The 22,272-nt window shown below is 39.4% G+C and overlaps 1 protein-coding gene across 6 annotated transcripts in view; it reads right to left on the minus strand.

Annotated features, from left to right (window-relative positions):
* Positions 1-22,272, minus strand: part of KALRN (kalirin RhoGEF kinase) — a 450,273-nt gene that overhangs the window by 234,200 nt on the left and 193,801 nt on the right. For all 6 annotated transcript variants that reach the window (XM_042877581.1, XM_042877574.1, XM_042877573.1 and 3 more), the window contains one exon: positions 7,226-7,348. In XM_042877581.1, coding sequence (XP_042733515.1) covers positions 7,226-7,348 — 123 coding nt within the window. The remainder of the gene's footprint in view (positions 1-7,225; positions 7,349-22,272) is intronic.

Here is a 22,272-nt window from a genome sequence, read left to right on the forward strand (position 1 = left end):
CCTCTTTTTTTCTCTTCCCCCCCCCCCCGCCCCCCAGAATTATTTTGGATATTGCAATGCAGTGGGCATCATCCAACAGGAGAAAAACTGTGAATTCCTCATTTCTCTGCAGCTACAGCATATAGATGCACCAACTAACTAGTAGAAGGTAGAAGTAAGCTTAGATTAAATACGGCAGATGTTCCTAGAGTCTGTTTTTCAAGTTAGGGAGATTTCTATATCCTTATGTCTCTTTGTTATATGTTTACACAGAGATGAAGATTTTCACTGAGGAAATTTCATTTTCCTAGATGAGGCTTTTTAACGGCAGAGTACCAACCTGTGCTGTAACCAACCTACCGACTCCATCGCACTTCCAACAGAATGCAAGGAGCTGTGTGGGTGTCACCTCTGTTCTCAATGCACCAAGTGGAACTGGCTCAGAAAACAGAGGATCCAAAGTTTCCTCAGTTGCTTCCTGAATGATAAACGGATCCAAGCGCAGACTCAGATGTGATGTGCTCTTCTCTACAGTTCCAGTTGGTAGTACCATGTGGATACCTCCTACTCTATGACATAGGTACCCCCTTTCATCCACTGTCTCTCATATCTCAGTGATTCAGTGACACTGAAGCGGGGCTTGGACATACAATATCAGTCCAAGGTCTCAAAGAAACCCAACGTTTGACTAAAAATCTCAATTAGCACATTCTATCAGACATTTTATTTCTTATCTCAGAACACTGTCACCATTACTGGGAAAAAATGGAGTCAAGATTGTGAAGGAGAATTGGATTGCTGTTGTGGGTTGAAACAAAATCCAATATGGCTTCAAAGCACTCCAGAATTTAGTTTTGGGAGAAAAACAACAAAAAACATTTAACAGACCACAATCCACAGAAATTGCAAGACACTTATTTTCCCATCATGGAATAGAGTAAAATTGTAAGCAAGTTGCTTTCATCTTTATCAGCCAATGTGTAATGTTCCAAGTAAAATGGAACAAAAAAAAATCGAAAATGCCAAAATTTAACTGTGACATTTCAGAGTTACAACTTCTTTTCCCTCTGATTTGCTCATCTCTAAAAACTGAAGGAAGGGGAATTTCTGTATTACAGTTACATGGATCTTTTGATCCTAAAAGAGAGCAAGTTAGATAGAGCAACTAATGTCTGTGACTTTATTTTTCCTTTAGGATGGAAAAATCCACAGTTAGCAGGTTCATAGAGAGTTTCACTTTAAATATAACCTAAGTCCAAGCTCTTTTTTTTTTTTTTTCTTCCCTTCCTGGTGTTTTTCTTCATAGAAGAGAATTGTCCCCAAAGAGTAATGCAAGGGTATACTGATTTATGGCTACACAGAAGTACAGTAGGTAAACTATGAGAAAACAATATATTAATGTCTAGAAGCAAGGGCAAAAGCACTACAGTTGACATTCTGTTGTATTGAAACCGGGGGAAAACCAAGTTTTGGCTAATCTTTTCTTTATCATTGAGAAAACATTATTTTACAGTTATTTGCAGTTTCCAAAAGCAGTCACTATCTTAAATTTTAATTTTTCCTTCATTTCTTTCACCTGTGAAATTTAGGGCAACAAAGGGGACTTTTTGCTCCTAAGGAACATTTGACAAAAAAACACAACAACAACAACAACAAAGATTCCTTCACATGTGCATCAGTAGCATAATATGCATGAATATTTCTCATGTGCAATGCCTTTCCAGCGTAGAACACCTCATTTTGTCCACCAAGTCTTAGTCCACTCCTGTAGCCTAAACAAGGCCTTGATTCTTATAATTAATGTCTAAAACATAGCTGTTCCTTCCAGTGTTTGTTATCATCACTCAAGTCCCTAACACTAGTTAGGATGACAGCCTTTGCCAATAAGCACAGACAGTAGTGGCAATTCAGTTGTGGAATGATCTCCCACAGGGAAACAAAGCACTAATTCAGACCTGATCATCTAAAGGGCATGCTGAGAGACTTTCCCTCTAAATTAAGCCCTCCAACTCTAGCTGGAGTGATGCTTTCTTCTATTACACATATATAGAGAACACCTTGCACTCTGGAAAGAAAAACGAGCAGTAAGAAACATTAAATTTGCAAGAAACTTGGCTGTGTTCATCTCCTTTCCTAGAGAAACGGTTGACATACTGCGATGGCTGAGTGAACATGGGGAACTGCAGATTAATTGAAGGCAAAATTTGATTGTTGAGGAAGAAAAAGAAAGCTCACACCACAAGTTTAGAAACCATCTGTGAAGTGAACCTAACACATAAATCCAAAGCAGAATGTTTCAGTGATAAAATAATCTCATGAGATATCTTTAAGACCTTTAAGTTTCTATAAGAAGACCAATTACATTTAGCATGTTGCAGAATAACGTTGGATGGCATTTTAGCTCAGCCTACACACAAAAATATATTGTTCTTTTAATATCAATGATAGGAATTTTTTTTCCAAAAGACCTCATTAGCCTTTACAAAATAATTGTAATTTGTATGAAATATATTGTGACTTTCTTAAGATGATATACATCACCATCTAGTGTTAGACAACTAACTCCCCGACAGCTGGATGGGCAGCACTGCCAACACTGAGCAGCACCATATTTATGTACGCTCCATGGAAAGTGATAATTCACTCTAAGGAGGTTAACAGATCCAGGCATAAAAAAAGTCCTGGCAAAGGAAATATGAGCAACCTCAGTTAGAACAAGTAATATGTATGCCATCTATCCAAGTACAGAGCTGTGATCAGAGTGGTAAGAGAAAAGCTCTGGTGCTTCAGTGTAACTCAATCAAATTGACTAGATTGATGAGATTCTTCACAAAATAGTGAAGCCAAATATTCATCTTCATGAGAAGCAGTATTGCTTCAGTATAAACATTATACAGCTGTGATAAAGACTAACATAATTTATCTTGAAACTGAAGTGAAAACAAGCATTGCCTTGAATTACAGGAAGAATATCTATGGTCTTTATTTGAAAGAAAAATACCACACTACAGTTCATTACCTCAAATATACGACTTTTCCACATTCCACATGCCATATTGTTCACTTAAAAGGAAGAATTATTATTGGTTAGAGTAAAACTGTTTTTCCATAAGGGAGCTTTGGTCACAGAATGCCTGTAAGGGTCTATAAGGAAGAGCACGTGACAAAAGACATGACCAAATAACACCAGAGGAACTGAGAAAAGCGTTGTAACTCCTGTTAGTTATGACAGGCCAAAAGAACATTAGGATCGAACAGAAAGAAAAACAAAATACCTTAAAGATCCAAGATCTGATCCAACTTCTGCTAAAGTCTGTACATTTCTCCCCCTACAAAACATGTAGCCATCCTAATCTATATGCTCCTCTTCTAGTCTTCTCTCGAGACTGATTTTAATATATTGAGGAAAAGAAGCCAAAACCAAAACAAAAACATCACAAAATCCAAAATCTCACACAATAAGAGTCTTTTAAGATCTTGTTATTCAGATTCATGATAGCTAACTTATTTGCAACCTAACAGTTGCTGAGACTGACATGTCTGCTTAGAAAAGATCCAGCAAAATTATAAAGCAAATTCCTACCAAAGCTACAGTAAATCTCCAGAAAAAAAAAAACAAAAACAACAGAATCGTGTAATCTACTTTGTCTAAAGACTTGGAAATTAAAAGGCTCAAATTTAAAAAGACGCTGTGCCATTTAAAATGTCATTGTTCTTGAACCAATCTCCACATCTTGGGTCTTGAGCACAATAGCTAAATATTTGAGTATTGTAATTAGCATGAGAAAGCTCAAAAGTTCATCAGGTATGAATGTTTGTGTCTATTAAAACCCACTGACTCTTAATTTTTCAGACTTGGGTGGATCAGTTTATCACATCTGGGATGGCAAAGAGTTGTGAGGGATACAACTACCTACATTACCATTTATAGTAATGGAACAGGAAAGGATTTCTGGCATTTTCTCTTTGCAGAAAGAAAGATACTGAGAAATAATTGCAAATGCAAATGAATACATGCTTAGTATTAAATTCTCCAGAGCTACAGTTTTCTATCTCACATATTCTGCATTGTTATTTAATCCTAATCCTTAAATTAACAAGTGTTTATCAGTGGGTAATTTAATGCAAGAAGCTTCTAGATGCATGAAAGCAGTATACACAAACACATCAGGAGCAGAGCTTTTAGAAACAGACACTGCAAGGCAGAGATCTGCACACTTCACAGAGTGACCAAAGTGCCTCTTAATGCCCTATAAATATCATTAAATAGGCACATACACATTAGTCATTATCTGACAGTCTCTAGCAGAGATCAAACAGCGGCACAACAACTGAACCAAGAAAGATAGTTGCATGAAAGTTTTGTAGTAGCAATTGCATGATTACATATTTGTAACATCACTGCTACTAATTTCCTTTCAAAAAGCTGTATATGGTAAAAAATAAAATAAAAAAATAAAATCTTGCCTTAAAAAATTTTGGCTACCTGTGGTCATGCTTTCCTACAGTTTTCTTGCTCACCAGCAAGATTCTCATGTCTTCCAGTGGCGTTATGCATCAGACAGACCTGATGCATATTTCCAGCCTCATTTCCCCATCAAAGTACAGCTCATATTGTTGGGTAGGCTTGGGGCATATAAGGTCCTACCACTATCCTCCGGAATCACCACCCAACTTCCTCTGTATTTGCTTTGCTCAAGTAAGTCTCAGTCCCAACTTTGTTGTTGACCATGGCTGGCTCTTGTTGTGAACTACCACAAAGGCTTCATCCTTACTACATTTTGTCTTCCTATATGCTAACAAAGTTCCCATGCTTGCCAAGAGACACAGATACTGCCTGTCACAGGAGCTGAGCTGTGGCCAGGAAAGGGTTGCTTTAATTTCAATCTCTTCTTGGTCTTCCTGCATTCTTTCTCTCAGTCAGGATGACTAGTATGCAGCCCAACACCCTTATGCAGCAAACTGATGTTTTCTGCATGCTAACATACTCACGTTCACAATACTGATTCTTGGGGATAACAAAAATTGCTCTTTTTTTTTTTTTAAAGCAAGTAACTTAATTTAAAGACCAGTATCACTGTTGACAGCAGAACTACAGTGACATGAGACCAGCAGCTCCAGGTTAGTTCAAGTAGCTGAAGCTTAAGGTCATTACCCAGACTGATATAGTCACCCTCATGTCTGCTATTCCAGAAGCAGGATGCCCAGCCTTCAGCAAGACTACAGCCCTCTTTAATGCCACAAGCCAATGTCACCATGCTGTAAAACCCCATTCACCAGCCAGCCTATGCAACCTGGGAATTGAAATCCCCTCTGGAAAGGCCACTGGGCAGACACATCACTGACGTACAGGTCCTTCAGCAAGGGGTTCTTGCACACACTCATATATTTCAGCTCATTTAATTAGTCCAGAATGGAGTGTCATCCCTCACTTTAGAGGGTGAAAGTTGAATGTGTTCAGTACTGATGCCCTTCCACATAAGTGTTGTGTGTGTTAGAGATGAAGAAGACAATCCTCTTTGCAGTATCACTCATGCTAACCACATGAAACCCCACGATTAAACATTTATGCAGTTTACATCAGAGATGGAGCAAAATGGGAGTTATGACACCTGTCCCACTATTCCCCCACAGCAGAAAAGGTTTCTGGGCAGCTCTATGATACAGAAGTTGGGCAGTGGTGAGAGGGCACTGCTAGGAACCAGAGCCACTGAGAGGTCCCTATGCTCAGCAGGTTCCCAAGAATCTTTGAAAATGCCACACCTTCTGGCATTTTTCATTCCCAAAAGTTCATTTGGAGACTGACAGAAGAATGGAGAAGCTTTGTTTTTCTTCCATTAGGTGGCACCCTCCCTGTCATTCATTAATTTTCTATTAACATTAATAACCTCTTTCCAAGTTCAATTGCCAGTTATTTTTAGAAAATAATGCCAGGCAGCACCACAAAAGGATAAAGGGAGGTCTTTCAGTTTGACTCTTCTGACAATGCCTTCTGAAGGATTACGACTGAGTTTATATCATAATCCAAATGACTTTTAATGTATTAACCTCCAGGACAAACTTATTTGTTAGGATTCTGCAAACAGCAGTGCTATACAGAAGCCATGCTATTCTACATTTTGCTGGATGGCAACGTGATGGCAAGCTTATAAAGTGCCTAGAGCCTAATTTTTTCAGTGCTCATTTCAATTATAATCACAATAAACATATTAATAGACATATTATAAACATTTCTCACAGGGCTTAGTGAGGAACAGATAGGTGGAAGTGGTGGGTAGAATTTAGGTCAGAAAATTGAATTACCTGAGCAGAAATGTAATCAGAGGAAAAGGGTTAACATGCCTTTATGAAAGGAGTGGGCAGTTTAACAACATTGGGTGGTCAGGATCTCTTTTTCACAGTTCAGAGAACACCTTAACCTTTGGTAAAATAGTCAGGTGCGACTCTCTAGTGATGTAAACCACAAATTTAAACACCAACCCCCACCTTCAAGGCCTCATCCCCAGTGTAACTATAGTCAGACCACACACAGTATGAAGCAGTTGGCTGAGTCAGGGTGAGCTTTTGTGTAGTGACAGCATTTGAAGAGGGCTTATCTCTGCATTGTATGATTGAAGCAGGATGCCTGTGTTCATTTTTCTAACCCACCACAACAATCAAAACATCAATATGCTTTGTCCAGAATAAATGCTTCATGCAAGGTAAGAATAAGAAAGAGAGCAAAGCACTTTTCAATGGATAATTATACTTTTTTTTTTTTTTCTTTTTTAAATAGTAACAGTTAAAAAAAAACCATAGTAAAGTAAATGGAATCGAACAAACTAATTAACTATTGAAAAAGCCAAAATCTCGCTGTGGCCACAACTGACAGCTTGATTAGTGCCTCAAGGTTTGGAGAAGTACCTTACCAGGGTGTGGAAGAAAAAGCATAAATTATTCAAGGACTACACACAGATATCATTAATAACCAGTCAAAGAAATGTCACAAACTTAGAAAATAATGGTATTTGCTCTCCAAAATGTAAAAGACATGCTGATCTTAAGTCAAGGAAATAATCATATCAGTATCTGGGTGGACAGAGCAAAACTGCTTCCCAGAAAGAGGGCTGCTGCCACAGCACAGCCTGACTTTTCTCCACTTCTCACGGGTTCCTTGCACTTTGAAATGAAGGCAGCCTCGCACATTACACACTCACCTCAATCACACACACAGACCCATTAGATCACAGTATGCCTCCAAACTCACCATTGAATTCATGGCAAAGTGATTGTGCTGCGTCTGCAGGTCAAGGGCATGTTGGTAGCTCACACCAATCTCCGTGTGACTCTGTAGGAACAATTCTTTGTTGTGGCTGATCCAGTCAAACATCTAGAAATATTCACACAGGACAGAAAAAAAAAAGTATTAGAGAGGGATGAAAAAAATTTTAGACTGTGCAGAATATAAAACCTCACAGTTCTCAGACAGATTTATATGTAACATGGACAAAAAAAACCTCAGCAACTCTTCTGTATTTTGCTTCATAGAATCATAAAGGTTGGAAAAGACCTGTAAGCTCATCTAGACAAATTGTCAGCTCATCTCCACTCTGCTCACTAACCATGTCCTGCAGTGCCACATCTACAAGTTTCTTGAACATCTCCAGGGATGGTTTCTCCACCACCCCCCTGGCCAGCCTGCATTACCACTCTTTCTGAGAAAAAATTTTTCCTAGTATTTAACATGAATCTCACCTAGTGCAATTTGAGGCCATCACCTCTCATTCTATCATTGTTACCTGTGGCCAAACCCCACCTCACTACAATCTCCTTTCATTGTAGAGGGAGACCTTATCACAGATCAGGTCAGATAAGATACCTTGGCCACAGATAAGGTCTCCTCTGCGTCCCCTCGTCCCCAGACTGAAAAATCCAAGTACCCTCAACCACTCCTTATGAAACTTGCGCTCCAGATCCTTTACCAGCTTTGTTGCTCTTCTCTGGACATGCTCCAGCACCTCAATACCTTTGTGTTGTGAGTGATCCCAAACCAAACACAATACTCAAGGTGTGGCCCCACCACTGCCAAGTGATCACCTCTCTGCTCCTGCTGGCTGCACTATTGCTGATACAAGTCAGGATGCTGCTGACCTTCTTGGCCACCTGGGCACACAGCTGGCTCACGTTCAGCTGGCTGTTAATTAACAACCACAGATACTTTTCCACCACACAGCCTCCCAGCCACTCTGCCCCAAGCCTGTAGCATTACATGGGGTTGCTACGACCAAAGTGCAGGGCACAGCACTTAGTCTTGTTGAACTTCATACAGCTGGCCTCAGCCCATTGATTCAGCCTGTCCAGATCTCTCTGTAGAGCTTTACTATACTCTGGCAGATCCGCATTTCCTCACAGCTTGGTGAAGAAATTGAAATTGTTCATCTGAAAACATTCTGAAGTTGCACTCAATCCCCCTCATCCAGATCATCAATAAGGATATTAAACAGGGAGCCAACTTTATTATTCCCAGCACTGAGCTCTACAACATCACAACACTCCTTAACATTGAGGACCACCCCACTGACTCCCCTTACTTGCCTATCCCTTCAGAAACGTTCCTTACCAAGATAAGCTTCTCAAGCAATGGCCACACTTAAGTTGTCATGATAAGAACAAAATGATAGGTCAGGAAGCATAATTCATAAAGCATGTTCCTAAGTAAACTGATGCAGTAGTCTTTTCTTATACATAATAGTAATTGTATATATAAAAAGATGGCAGCAGAGGGACCTAAATCAGAGGTTGCTTCATTTACCAAGGCTCTTAACAGTTCATAAAGAACCTTAAATCCAAAAATGGACCAAAAATGTCATAAATAATATTGATGAGATTTTCTCACCCCATTTTCTTTAGTCTATACATAAAATTTTCCAAATGTTGTATCCAAATAGCAAGTTGACTTCCTACTCTTTTATTTCCTAGATCTTTCCAGTTCTAGTGCCAAAAAGCACTCTATCTTCCACTTATTATTTTTGGGATGAAGAGGAAAAAATGTATTTTATTAATATCTATAAAGAGTACACATTTCAACTTCTTCCACTTCCAAATGTATTTCCAAGCAAAATGGGTAGTTCAGTACTTCAGATAGAAATATGTTTAATAAAGCTGATGAAACTCATTCCTTATTTTGTAGCACTTCAATGTAACACTTCTATCACTTGCATGTTCATTAGTTATAAGTTGTCACAAGTCAGCCTGGAAATGGTGTGTTTGTGCTTTGGCTTCTTCTGAGTTGAGATTAAACATTTTCCAAGTAGGAACCTTTCATTCTTTATGCCTTACTAAAGCTGTACAGGCATTATAATCTTGTAACAAACATTTTCTGTTACAAAATCCCTTCAAACTTCATTCACTCATCTCCATCCCAGAAAACTTTGCCTCCATCTCCATCCCAGAAAACTGGTGACATGTCCATTGATAAGAACTCTGTCACAGTTAAAAAACAAACAAACAAACCCTCCCCACACTGCTTACTAATGAATTAAAATTCATTACTGTAGAGGCAGTGAAGGTCTGGCCAATACAGTCTCAGATGTTAAAGAGAGCCTTCAGGTGAAAAGGTAAGAGATACATCTTTTAAGCAGCCATCAAAGGATCAGTCTACATCTTTGTTATAGCATCATTGCATTCTCCAGTCAGTAACTGTTTTTTGCTTCAGTACTGAAGAACAGATTTTGACCTCTGACAGCTGAAGAGCACTGCTCTGGCACTGCACATTGCAATAGCTTCTCAGGGTCCATTATCTTTTCCCTAAAGAGAAGGTGATCCCAAGAACAGAGAAAAGGCCTGCATGGGTCAGCTTAGACTCCTGCAATAAACTCAGCATTTTGCGCTCAGCACTCGATTCAGCACAGCAGTGTATTGTTCCATGCAGGGAATTTGCAGAAATAATACTGATTATCCCCTTCACTAGGAAGAAAATAAACATTGCAAGCACTCCAGCATCACTGGACACACTGTAATGACATGGTCCTAAAAAGCCTGTCACTTATGCCTGACTTCTTAAACTTTTATTTATGAAAATACACTTGAAACTACAGAGTTTACACAATCTCAAATTTTACATTTATGAGTTTTCTTAAAGAACAAATTTGATTCAAGTTACAATGATGCAAGATCAAACCAACATCTTGGCTTATCCATTTTCTGTTTTGTAATGGAGATGATAAAAATAAAGCCTACCACACTTTTCTTTCCGATAGCGTAAATAAGATTTTATGCAAGGATGAGTTCAGCAGTTTCAAATATTATTGCCAATTAAACAGAATGAAACACCCTACTATAACCTGAAGAGCTACCTAAAGCAAGAACTGTGCTGCTAAGGAATTTATGTCCAAACAAGACTTTAAATCTCTATTTAGAAACAGACTTTTTGTAAGTAGATATGCATTCAATCTGAATATTTCTTAATGTTTTTAACAATCTAAAGATGTACAGGAAGAAGGAAATTGGCAGCAATCCACTGAAAACAAACAGTAAATCTAATATTTTATGCTTAGTGAGGCCAAATTGGGAACTTTTTAGAACGAGTAATTTAAACTAAGTATCTATTATTCTGTGGATAGGAAGCATTTCCTCCATCTAATCTATACATATATTACTGGATGAGAATATAGGTTATTTTAAACCATGCCTCTGCCCTTTAAAGTGCAATAATAGATTATAATGGAAAAAACAACAAAATTTAAAAGAAGATTAATCATTTTGTCTACTTTAGTCAACTGAAATACACACTATCAGTTGAAAGGATAGCCTTCATGAATTTTGAGCAATGCACAAAGATCATAGAATCATTAAGGTTAGAAGAGACCATGAAGACTATCAAGACCAGCCATCAACCCATCCCCACCATGGCCACTGACCACATCCCTCAGTGTCACATCCCCACGGTCCACCTCCAGGGATGGTGACTCCACCACCTCCTTGGGCAGCCTGTGCCAATGCGTTACCGACAATGTCATATCACCTTTCAAAAGGGTACGTTTTTAAAACTTCTATTCATGGACAGCAGCAGATTTTGGAAGAGTCGCCAGTTTAGACCTTCAATCTTTCTATCATATTCTTCAAAGAAAAAAAAAAGAAAAAAACACCTTGTTTTCAGCCAGCCTATGTCTATAGCAAACTATCCCCCCATCAACGTTGTCTGGAGTCTCTCCCTTTAATTGCTGCAAACTTCTCTGACTTGAAAGCTCAGAGACCAAAAGTTGCTTCATGTGGTTTGAAGCAGGAAGACAACCATCAAGATAACCAGGAATGAGTGCAGAAAAAAAAAAAAAAAAAAAAAAGGGCAGATTCATAACACTCTAAAGTAAGGTTAATGATTCTTTGCTCAGTAAAAAAAATAAATGATAAGCAGTCTCCACCATTACTCTTACTTTAAGCACTAGTTATGGCTTTGCAAAACTGCAGGCACATCTACCTTATGCAGTACATCACTATCTTAAATATCCAAATAATTTCAAGATAAATTGGTACCTCTACATGGCTTAGGCCAGTGCTGTGTGGAAATATAAGTCTGCTGCCCAAAACCAGAACAGCCTGGGCATGGTACTACTTTGATTTGACTGTTGGTTTTGTTGCCAGGGCTTGTTCAGAGACTTCTCAAGCATTTCTGTTTAATGCTCACCAAATTGTAGACATTTTTAAAGTATCTTTAAGAATGGTTTGGGTTTTCTTTATTGTTCATCTATAGCAACAAGGAAAACTTTGTTCTTTTACTCTCCTAATCAAAGATGCACAGGAATAAGTACCACACAGTCCCACAGACCACAGGATTTACTTAACAAACATGGGATTTAAATAAGTAAATAATGAGGTTGTTTGCTTGTGAGATCTAAAAATTGTGTTTTCAAACTTTTCTCTTCAACCATAAAGTCTACAAATGGACCAAAATAAAAAGTTTCTCATGATAATAAAATTGGAAGCGGAGGCTTCTGTGAATCTACCAGATGCTGTGTGACTCGCAGTGAAGTTATGAGAGCTGCTAACGTGTGGCTGGTGGGTTCAATAGAAAGGCCTGACAACATTGTCTGACCTGCCCATATTACCAGCAATATTTCCTGAAAGCTTTCTAGTTAAACTTGTTTTCCACATGAAAAACATTGATGCTTCCTGTGTTCCTGAAATGAGTTGGTCAGTTTGCTTAATTAAAGCACACCATTAAGAACGTGAGTGTGGCAAAGACCCAACAATTGCTGTTTTACTCAACTCTGCAAAGATTGCTCTAGCATCAAGGGCCTAATGGGCTCCTGGAAAAACGTTCAACATCCTTTGATAAGTTAGTTTCCCTGTCAAAAGAATGCATTTTTAATGCAGTAAACAGCAGAATCCAGAGAATGTGCCCTGAGAGATCAGTTTAGACCAGACACGGTGTCTCAGCTACCTGATGTTTTCCATGTCATTATAATGTTGCTAAACAGCATTATAAACAATTAATTTCAACCCATTCATTTAAAAAGGGTTCTTACAAACCTCGCCAATTAATCATTATAAAATTAATAAATCTTTAGTTATTCTTTGACCAGTTTCCGAGCACCTGATCCAGGTGTAGGTGTCCCTGTTCCTTGCAGGGGAGTTGGACTTGATGACCTATAAAGGTCCTTTTCAACTCAAACAATTCTATGACTTGCTTCCTAGTTGGAGCGGTACAGATTGCCAGTAAGCTAATTCTTCTCTTAAGTCTGCTAATCATTTCTACAGTCATGAATTCACACTAAACAGGATCACTTAAGACCTGCATACCAGCAGTACTCAATGTCTCCCTGCTTGGCACTTCTCTACACTGCTGTAGATAACCTGGAGACCCATTAAGCTGTTGGAGTTTCCTAGTGACTGCCTAGCTGAGAGCAGGACTTAAGCACACTTAAAACAGAAGATAAACTTCTGTGTGATTATCTCTTGCAATCCCTGTCTCTAACAGTATATAAAGGAAAGAGAATGCATATGCCAACAAGCATTAAGCGCTAAAAAGAATACCACCCTACATTTAACTCAATTATTAGAGTCAGAAGAGCCAAGAATGGTCCAGAGGGTCATCTTCTAAAGCTTTACTAAAGCATCTACCCCAACTGTCGTTAATGATTATACATGCACCAGTAAGTATTACACATAGTCTCACGGCCACTTCTCCTGAGAGTCAGATACCACATTTTAACTCTAGCTTCAGTTGTGCTGGCAACAATGAATTCTTAACCTCACTTTTTGTCATCAGGTTGACGAGTTACTAGAAAATCCAGGTTAAGCGTTAGACCAAACAGCAGGTCTCCAGCTGGTCAAGAGCAAGTCCTATGGAGAAAGAAGGGGACCACATACTTTCCCTGGATTTGTAACATCTGGCAGGCTAGTGAGAACAGTGTAAGAACAGCTGTTTGGGAACATAGAAGAAACACACGAATACCAAACAGCATGTCTGCAGATTGTGTGCTGCCCTGCCCTACCTCCTATAAAATGAGATTTATTATGTTTCAAATAATAACCTCGGCTCTCCAGCTTTTGACAGAGCTCATTGTGGAAAAAAACGTGGGAAAAAAAAAATGAGCGAAGCATCCCACCTCAGCTCCCCTGGTAAGAAAGCGAATCAGAAACATTCTGCCTCCATTACTGAGCTCTTTGAATGCTCTCAGACTCAAGAGTAGTTCATACATGTTTGTTTTTACGTCAACATTGGCCTTTAAATTTAAAAATTCTCCTCCCACAGATTAAACCTTTTCTATTGTGAACAAGGAAGGGCAGTATTCTTCCCTGTTTTTCTTCACTATAAATAGAGTGAACAAATCCCACTCTTTTAGCCTTTCCTAAGAAGTTACACATCTTCTCACAGCATTTGTTCTAGTTGATGGCCATCTTCTGATGCAAGGTAAGGTACTAATAGGATGTTAATTTTTTTTCCAACAGAAATAGTCCAGTTGGTGCCATCTAGGCTTACCTGTGCAGTGCTTCTGACCTCAGTTTTAGAAAAGAACATCAACAGCTACTGAATCAACATCAGTACTTCCTGCATTGCCTGGCTTTTATTCTTGATCACCTCCTGCATAAGTGTTGTCAAAGAACAATTCAACAACTTGAGAACAACTCAAGCTATGTTCCAAATCAGAAGAGCAAATTCAAAACCACTCAGAAAGAAATACAAACAGAGTTAATAAACTCCAGTTAGTCATGTAAAGCAACAGGCATAAAAATATTCTCACACTATGCTTCCATATGCTGCTAACAAAGAAAAAAAACATGTCACTAATCTTAAAAAATTAAAAATAAGAGTGTCTGTATTTGAGTAAGTGACAGATTAATTACATGCCACGCAAAAAAAACAAATAACATACTCCACCATAACAGTGCTTTTTGATCTGTTTCCAGTTTGTAAACGTTGTAAAGTTTTTCAAGGCAAATGCTTAGCAAATCAATATCTGTGAACAATAAACCCACTTTATTGAATGTGATCTACTGAGAAATTTCATATCCAAGTGAGAAACTACTGGAGATTAGCCTGTACTGGTTATTACAGAAACATCCATATGTGAGCTCGTATGAATTTTGGATTTTCAAAATTACTCAGCCAGTTTTAAATTGACTAATCTACAACAGAAAGTGGAAAGTTCCATTCTAAGGCCATTTAAGGCTAAGCAAGCTCATTTTCATATACATCCACAACATAAATAAAGAAATAACACACACAGAGAGCAGTAAATGCCAGAACCACTGTATTGAGTTTACAAAGTTTCCAACTGCAGGGTCTATGCTTATGTCATTAAGTGAATTCACAACAACGCAACTGAAGATAAATCAAGTCATATCCCTCACATCCTTTCCAATTAAATTTAGCGAGTATTTGAACAAAAAAGAGTACCAGGCAACGTATGTCTGATATGTACACAACCTATAATGATGCAGAGGGAGATAGTCCTGTAAAGATTCACATCGGCTACCTTGGTAAAAGACAAGCAATCAAAAGTATGCCTTAGTGACTCCAAAGAAGGATCTTACAGTTTCATCACAACAGGTCTCCTGTACACCTGGAAAAGGCTAAGAATCACACACATGAGAATAGATGTTAGTCTTCCACTGTAAAAGAGTCTGCAGTCCATCAGACCATCCCCTTTATCTAGAAAACAAGCTGAGATGAAATAGGATTCCTAGCTGATGGGCAGGGTTTGGAAAGGCCCAGGTGAAGCTGATTAGGGCTATTAATGTCCATTAGTAAATCAAGGCTACTGAGAAGAGGGGCTACTAAAAGAATGGGCCATCCCTTAGCAGGACTGTGCTGGCCCAGAGTAATTTTTTGAGAATTTCTGATGAAACTCTTAATGAAAGCTACTTCAACAAACAACCAAAAAAATTCCATCAATGAAATTTCTATTAAAAAAAAGTCTTGATTAAATCAAAATGCCTGAAGGTTTAAAATAGCACTCAGCACGCTTGTAAGCGCTTTGCTAAATCAGGGCCTAAATGCAAAGTTGTGTTTGCCTCTTGTTTACAGGCAGTGAAGGACAAGCCAATATTTCCACCACATCTTTCTTTTTCGCGTATGTTCTGAACAGTAACAGCCAGGGCAAACTGGTATTCTGCCAATGGGGCCAATTTATACCAGCTGAAGATTCAGACCTGCAGCTGTATTTGTGTAACCTCAATGCTGCATGAACACAGTTTTTCCATTATGAATATCTGTATATATGATTCATAGAGTACTGTAAGCTTAAGCTATGGCACACTGAACTATTCCAGACAATAGGCACAACTGTCATCCCCACTAGAAAATTAGTGAGATGTGTGATGTGACAAATAGCATTGTACTAATAGCAGAGCACCATTTCTAACACACTCACAATGAGTTTTCCTACCAAATACCAGCAAAAGAGTGATGTGTTTATCTCCTGACAGATACCAAGCCACAGTCATGCACAAACTAAGGCATGAGATTTCTATAACACTGACTAGAGAAGCAATAATTTTATTGCTGAAAATGGGAGAAAATTACAGATACTGAATATGTAAATATGACTAATCTGGGTGTATATCATGCATCCATGTGTTTGCATCACTTTTTAGAACTACTGTGCCTTTCCATCACATTAAGAGGCACCAAACACTCAGGCATTCTTGGAAAGAATTTTCTGTTCCTCAGAATAGAAACTGTCTAGGTGCACATTAATGCACTGGCTGGGTAGGAAATGTAATATCGAAAAATAAACAGCACTCAGACGAACAGAAAAAAAAACCCAATACAAATTATGAGGAATTCAGAGTGGGTCCCCCAGATGAGGAAATCTTCCTATCAATGTTCTGGGAAATACTTAGTAAACACAACTCAGGTGAAAAAGCTGTATGAGCTGAGTGACTTTATAGGCTCTGGTTCTGGTTCCCTGCATTGTGTGTGACATTTCTGTGACTCCAAATAGCTGCCTCTACAACCGGAGCAGCCAGGCAGATGTTTAGTGCTTTGCATCAGAAGCATGGCATTTCCCTTATGGAAGTACCCATGTCTAAGGACCAGAGATACAGCTGTCGGATAATCATATGTTTAACTTCCAACAAGTCATGAAATGCTGGGGATGCAGCTGGCACCTCTGTACAGGGTGTAGGGGCTTCTAACAGTCGTGCTTGCCTGTGCCCATGTGTGGCTGTGCAGCAGGGTGGGAGGAGGAGGCTGCGAGATGTCCCCACCTGGGAAAACCACCACACAGCAGAGCCCAATCATCACATCAAAATGTCAGCCACAGAAACACCTACACAGCACCTGGGAAAGAAAATGGCAGCTGTTGATGGCTGGAGATACTCTCTGTTGGGTGCTTCTATGGCATGGGGGCAGGGACACACCTAAGGGATCATGGGTGACCTGTGCTGGGGCAGGAACACAGCAGGAAGATGTCAAGAATCAAAGTGTAGTGTATCAGTGGCAGAAAGAAATTTGTGCATACATTATCACTGACCTCCTCAGCTGCCTGCCACATCACCAGAAGTATTTTGATGACATATTATAAACCATGACAAACAGGCTACCCAGGGAGGTGGTGGAATCACCATACCTGGAGGTGTTCAAGAAATGTGGAGATGTGGCACTGATGGATGTGGAGACGTGGCTAACATACGATATACTTTCAAAGATCCCAAGTTCTGCCAAGCATGGACTATTTAAAGCATTTTATCCAGGCCAGAAAGAAATTCATTTAATAATAATCACATATGAACATCTAAAAGATGCTTCACAGTAGTCTGTTAACCTCATGCACAGTGTAATTGCATTATTTCCTGACAGCTAGGCTCTTAGCACCTAACCTACTTGAGGTTCAAAGCAGTAAATAAAACAGCTGCTTTCTTTTTTTTTTTTTTTTTTTTTTTTTTGTCCTATATACGTTGCCTTCCCCTCTTTTTTCTATATGCATAGGCTTTCTTGCCCTTTAGAGCATTGGGGTTTTCTTGCCTTCTTTAGTTAAAGAAGAACTTCTTGGTTATAATATCCTACATTCATCCTTAAAAATGAGTTTTAAGTCTGTATTCAGATGCCAAAACTCTTTCTCTTGCCATACTGATTACGGGAGCATTCCTGTGCCTCCTAGTGGAGCCAAGTTAGGGAAGCTGAAACTGCCTCAAAATGCTCTATATCAAAATTGGCAACAGAAATTAAAGAGGAAATTTGTGCAAATGCAAAAAAAAAAATTCTATCAGAACATACTGCCTCCAATTATTTTTGGATCCATTCTAATGCTCATGGAGGAAGCAAGAGGAATAGCAACTGCATATCCAATGTCAGCAGCAGGAAACTACAAATAGTACAGCACACCATGTTCCAGTTCCAGCAGCAGCAGCTTCAGAACTGTTTCCTTACAGTGAGGCATGGACACACGGCGAGGTGATTGCTGCCAGAGTTAGGAAACAAAGCAGGAACTACGCCATCACTCGGCTAATTCTGCTCTCTTGTTCTGAAAGGTCACAGTCGTGCTGGATGATCCACTGCAAGTTGGATAGTAAGTGCTATAGACTGCTATAACTGTGTTATAGGGTGCACTTAGCATAAAGGAAGTACACAGGCCTTCCTCATCCCTAGCTGTGCAGTGGAGACGATGAGTTGTTATTGTTTTTATATTCTCATCAAAAAGATCAGGTTCATTTCCAAGTGCCTTGATGGCAGCATTTTCAGCTGCCCACAAAGAAAAAGATAATAATAATAACATGGATTTCCTGGCACAAGGCAGTATGAATTAACACAAAAAGATGGAAAGCACTGAAATATGTATTTCACACATCAGATCAGGACTCCCACTTTAGGACAGCACTGTGGTGTGGCAGGAGGGAAGGCAGTTAACACCTGTGGTTTGTAATTCCCTGTTTTTTGCTTTGAACTTTGCATTCCTTGTACTTTCGTTGTACTCCAAAGCTGATCCAGTAGTCCATCTCTCGCAGATGATTGCCCCTCTTAATGGGCAGCTGTCCTTATCTAAAAAATCAGCGCCACAAATGCCTTCAGAACATTCTTATGCTCTTTGCTTGTGGAGGCTGTACTCGATCCAGTCATGAAACTGCTATGGAAAGAAGGTTACATCCTCTGATCTGTCAAACCAGTAACAGACTCACTGCAGCAGAAGCAGAAGGCTTCAAAGGCTCCAAAAGGTGTACTGTCACTTCCTCCACAAGGAAGGAAATGATGGTTGCAACATTCACCATTAGAACAACTTCCACTGGGAAGATTGCTGATGAATATTTATCTAATTACCTCTACTGCTCCGCTCAGCAGGCAAGGCAATCCCACACCTCCTCAAACCAGATGGCAAAAACGGGTTGGTAGTTACTTTCAGTTGTAGGAGCCACACAGCGCAGTTGGTGCGTACTTGTGAATTCATTCTGTTGTTATTAGCTTTGTCCCCAAACTTTCTGCTCGTGGATGGAAGGGCAGAAAAGCAAATGTTCATTGTGCAATTGGTGTACAGAGGAAGACCCCCTGCATCCTTTCCTGATAGAAAAGAAAATAGCAGGATCGAGGCTTGACACTGTGAAAGAGCTGGAAGCTCCTTTGGAACATCGCTAATAAAGAGGACATTTTGATTTTACAATCCAATTAGCATAAATGAGCTCTGTTTGTGCTTTGAGGGGAGTTAAAAACTTCTATAATGATGTCCTGATCTTGCAAAATCTGTTCTTTCCTACAGATATCAAGGACAGGATCTTATTAAGCGTGACCAGCAGTGGTCAAAGTAATGAACAGTTCCCACAGAGCCCAACATGATTACTTCCCACTCTGGCAACTCTTCTCTTTAGATTGGGGGCAACAAATTGAGGATGGCATCAGCAACCTGACAGAAGTCTACTTCATATTAAACAGAGCAGATGTCAGCTAGCTACATCTTTAATTCAGAGCTATAGCCTGCACGGATTGCAAGTCCCAGCATGCAAGTTTCTGAAAGGAGACATACAGGATACACAGGATTCATCTTTCTTTTATAAATGAAGGTCTCTGAAAATAATTTATCCCAAAGAGATATTTCCCCACAGTTCCCCAACAATTCCTTCATCATGTCCATGACTTGGTGAGGGTGACTGCAGATTATATACAGCTTAGCTGCATCCTCAGATTCTACTACAGTGGAAGGTGTCGACCCTACTCCAAAATCCTTTTAGCACATGACATTTGTGCTCACAGCACTGCAGTGACTGTCAACGCACACTCTGTGTGCAACCACCCCTTGTTATTTTTCTGTTTCTTAAAAAAAAAAAAAGTCTGAAGCCAGGCAAACCCAGTGGTTTGGGTTGTGGGCCTATGTGGGCCGTGAGCCTATGCCCTATTCTGATGTTTAGAAAAAATAAACAAGCAACAAGTACCCAGAAAGGATATATTCAGAACATCATGCTGCTTATTCGGCTGCATCAGAGCACCTAATGTCGGCTTATCCAAGACAGACAGCACTGAAGCACCTCAAGACAGAGCAGGAGAGGTACTCAATAGCAAGAATTCAATTATTTTAAAATGCAAAAGAAAAAAACAAACAAACAAAAACACACACACACAAAACAAAAACAAAAACAAAAACCCCAGAAAGAACACATAATAGAGGACACATTTGAATAAGCACACTAAAAATTAATGAAAAACTGCTGTCACGAGAGTTATGGCTGCATACTTTCAATGCTCACCTGTTGCTCAACCTTTTTTCTAAAATGTGTGATATATGTGATTAAAGTTGGCAGAGGTTAATTTTGGGGAACACAAAATTTTAAGAACAGATATACAGGATCTCCCTTTGATAGCAATTTCCTGTGTTGGTCCTTTGTCCTTGACATTATTAGAAATATTTTACATAAAACATCATAAATGAAGTAGCATATTCACAGTACTATACTAAAGCAATTCAAAGCATGCATGGATGTATATCTGTATTCAGCAGGAATGCTCCCATAGCTTTACAACTGCAAGGGCATTTTTTCAGCTGAAAAACTGCATTTCTTTGCTGTAAACACCCAACACTGTAGACAGATTCAGTATGTTTCTGTGCTAGGTTCAGCAAAAATGTGCATTTAACTATTGCTTGTGCACCCAGCTCAGTCCCATGTTTGTACATCATCCATATAATTAATCTTTCAGTGTTTTAGGATTTGATACTGCAAGACAGTGTCTGCCAGTTCAACAATTTAGGGAGTTACCTGCACCTGCACCTGCATTTTCTGTGTGCAGCCTGATATTATCAATTCTGCCAGAGCAAATACTTCATGTTGAACATGGGACTTGTCCTCTCTGTTGTCATTTTCATTTCAGAGTGAGTTTAAATACAAAGGATGGCACAAGAATAACAGGAATGATGGTAAATCCTCAACAATCTTCTATGCACATGGCAGATTATTTGGACTGAAAGTTGACTTTCTATCTCCACACTGACATCCTAAGCCTGATTGTACGAAAGACAAGGAAAGTCATCCAATAAGAATTTCTACACTATAAATGGTACCATATACCAAGGGAAACTTCAGGATATAGAATAAAGGTGTTTGTTGTTTGTTTTTTTAACCAGCAGTACAAGGAAGTAGACACCAGATACAGAAACAAGGTTCTGGGAGAGATCAGACACTATGTGCTCTCCACAAGAGTACATATGTAAGAGAAAAGGTAGAGAAAAAGAAGATAAGTAATTTAAAATAGGTTAAGTTACTACTAAATGCTGCAATTAAGCAAGTTCTGTTCATGTAGACAACTATTCCGTTTCAGATCCATAAATACAGAAATCTGTATATTTCTTCTAGGGCTTAAAAATAAAACCTGTTGTGTCACGAACATGTTCAAAATCTGTTTTTCTTCCATGAGGAGTATTACAAGTGCAGGCAAATCAGGGTGCCCATAGTGTTGCAAATGTGCACTTACATAACTGGAATATTGCAGAGGGCACCAGCACAGACAGCTGGAAGTAGGGTCCAACTTCTGTAAGTGGGTGGCAAAGCTGCCAATCCAGACATCAGTAAGTCTGGTGCCAGAGACGACAGCTAGAAAAGTGGCTACACAGATTCTAGAGTAGTTCGAAAGCACGTGGCTCCTGCAAATGGGGCTCTAAGAGCACACACTTTCTGTATAGCTAACAGTAGAACTCTCAGAGAGACCATGAGGGTCTTCCTTTAACACCAAAGGAAGATAAGACTGACTGTGCTTTACAAGATTGGGCCTCTGCTTCCTTAGCAGACACCACAAGAAGACCTCAAAATGCTATCAGGTCAGGGGATGCAAATAAAACTAGCCTGTAAGTGAGTGGCTACACCTGATAAAAAGGGAAGCAGCTGCTTTGGGCTGAAAGGGCTACGTATCAACAAGTCAGCCCTTTTGATATCTGAGAACTCTTTATATGGAGCTATATGTAAGGGATTTCATTTGTGTTTAGCTTGATTACTCTTCTAACAAAGCTCCCTGTAAACACATGCATCTTTACAAACGCAGACTCCAGGTTTGTGCCTCTCTGAGGCAGCATCTGTACCTCAAGCCACCATCCTTTGTACCGGCATTCAGGATGGGCTAAGAATGAAAGTAGCATGCTCCAATGAGCCTGACATAGACTCTCAGTCAAGTGTTTCTGCAGAAGACACTAAGCTTATCGACTCCTTTTATTAAGGAAGTCTTAGGGAGCTTGCCTCAGGTCTAACAACACCCCCCGTGTTCAAAATCTCCTGGAAAGCTCCTTGCTGTGATGCTCACTTACTGCGCTGTTGTGATATCCATGGTATAAGTACTTAGATGGAAAATCCAGGGCACGCTGAGTTCTGTACACCAGCGCGGTGTTCGTGTAACTTCAATGA

Source organism: Lagopus leucura, unplaced genomic scaffold (assembly GCF_019238085.1).
Source record: "Lagopus leucura isolate 7727_CA_CO unplaced genomic scaffold, USGS_WTPT01 Super-Scaffold_100019, whole genome shotgun sequence".
Lineage (NCBI taxonomy): Eukaryota > Metazoa > Chordata > Aves > Galliformes > Phasianidae > Lagopus > Lagopus leucura.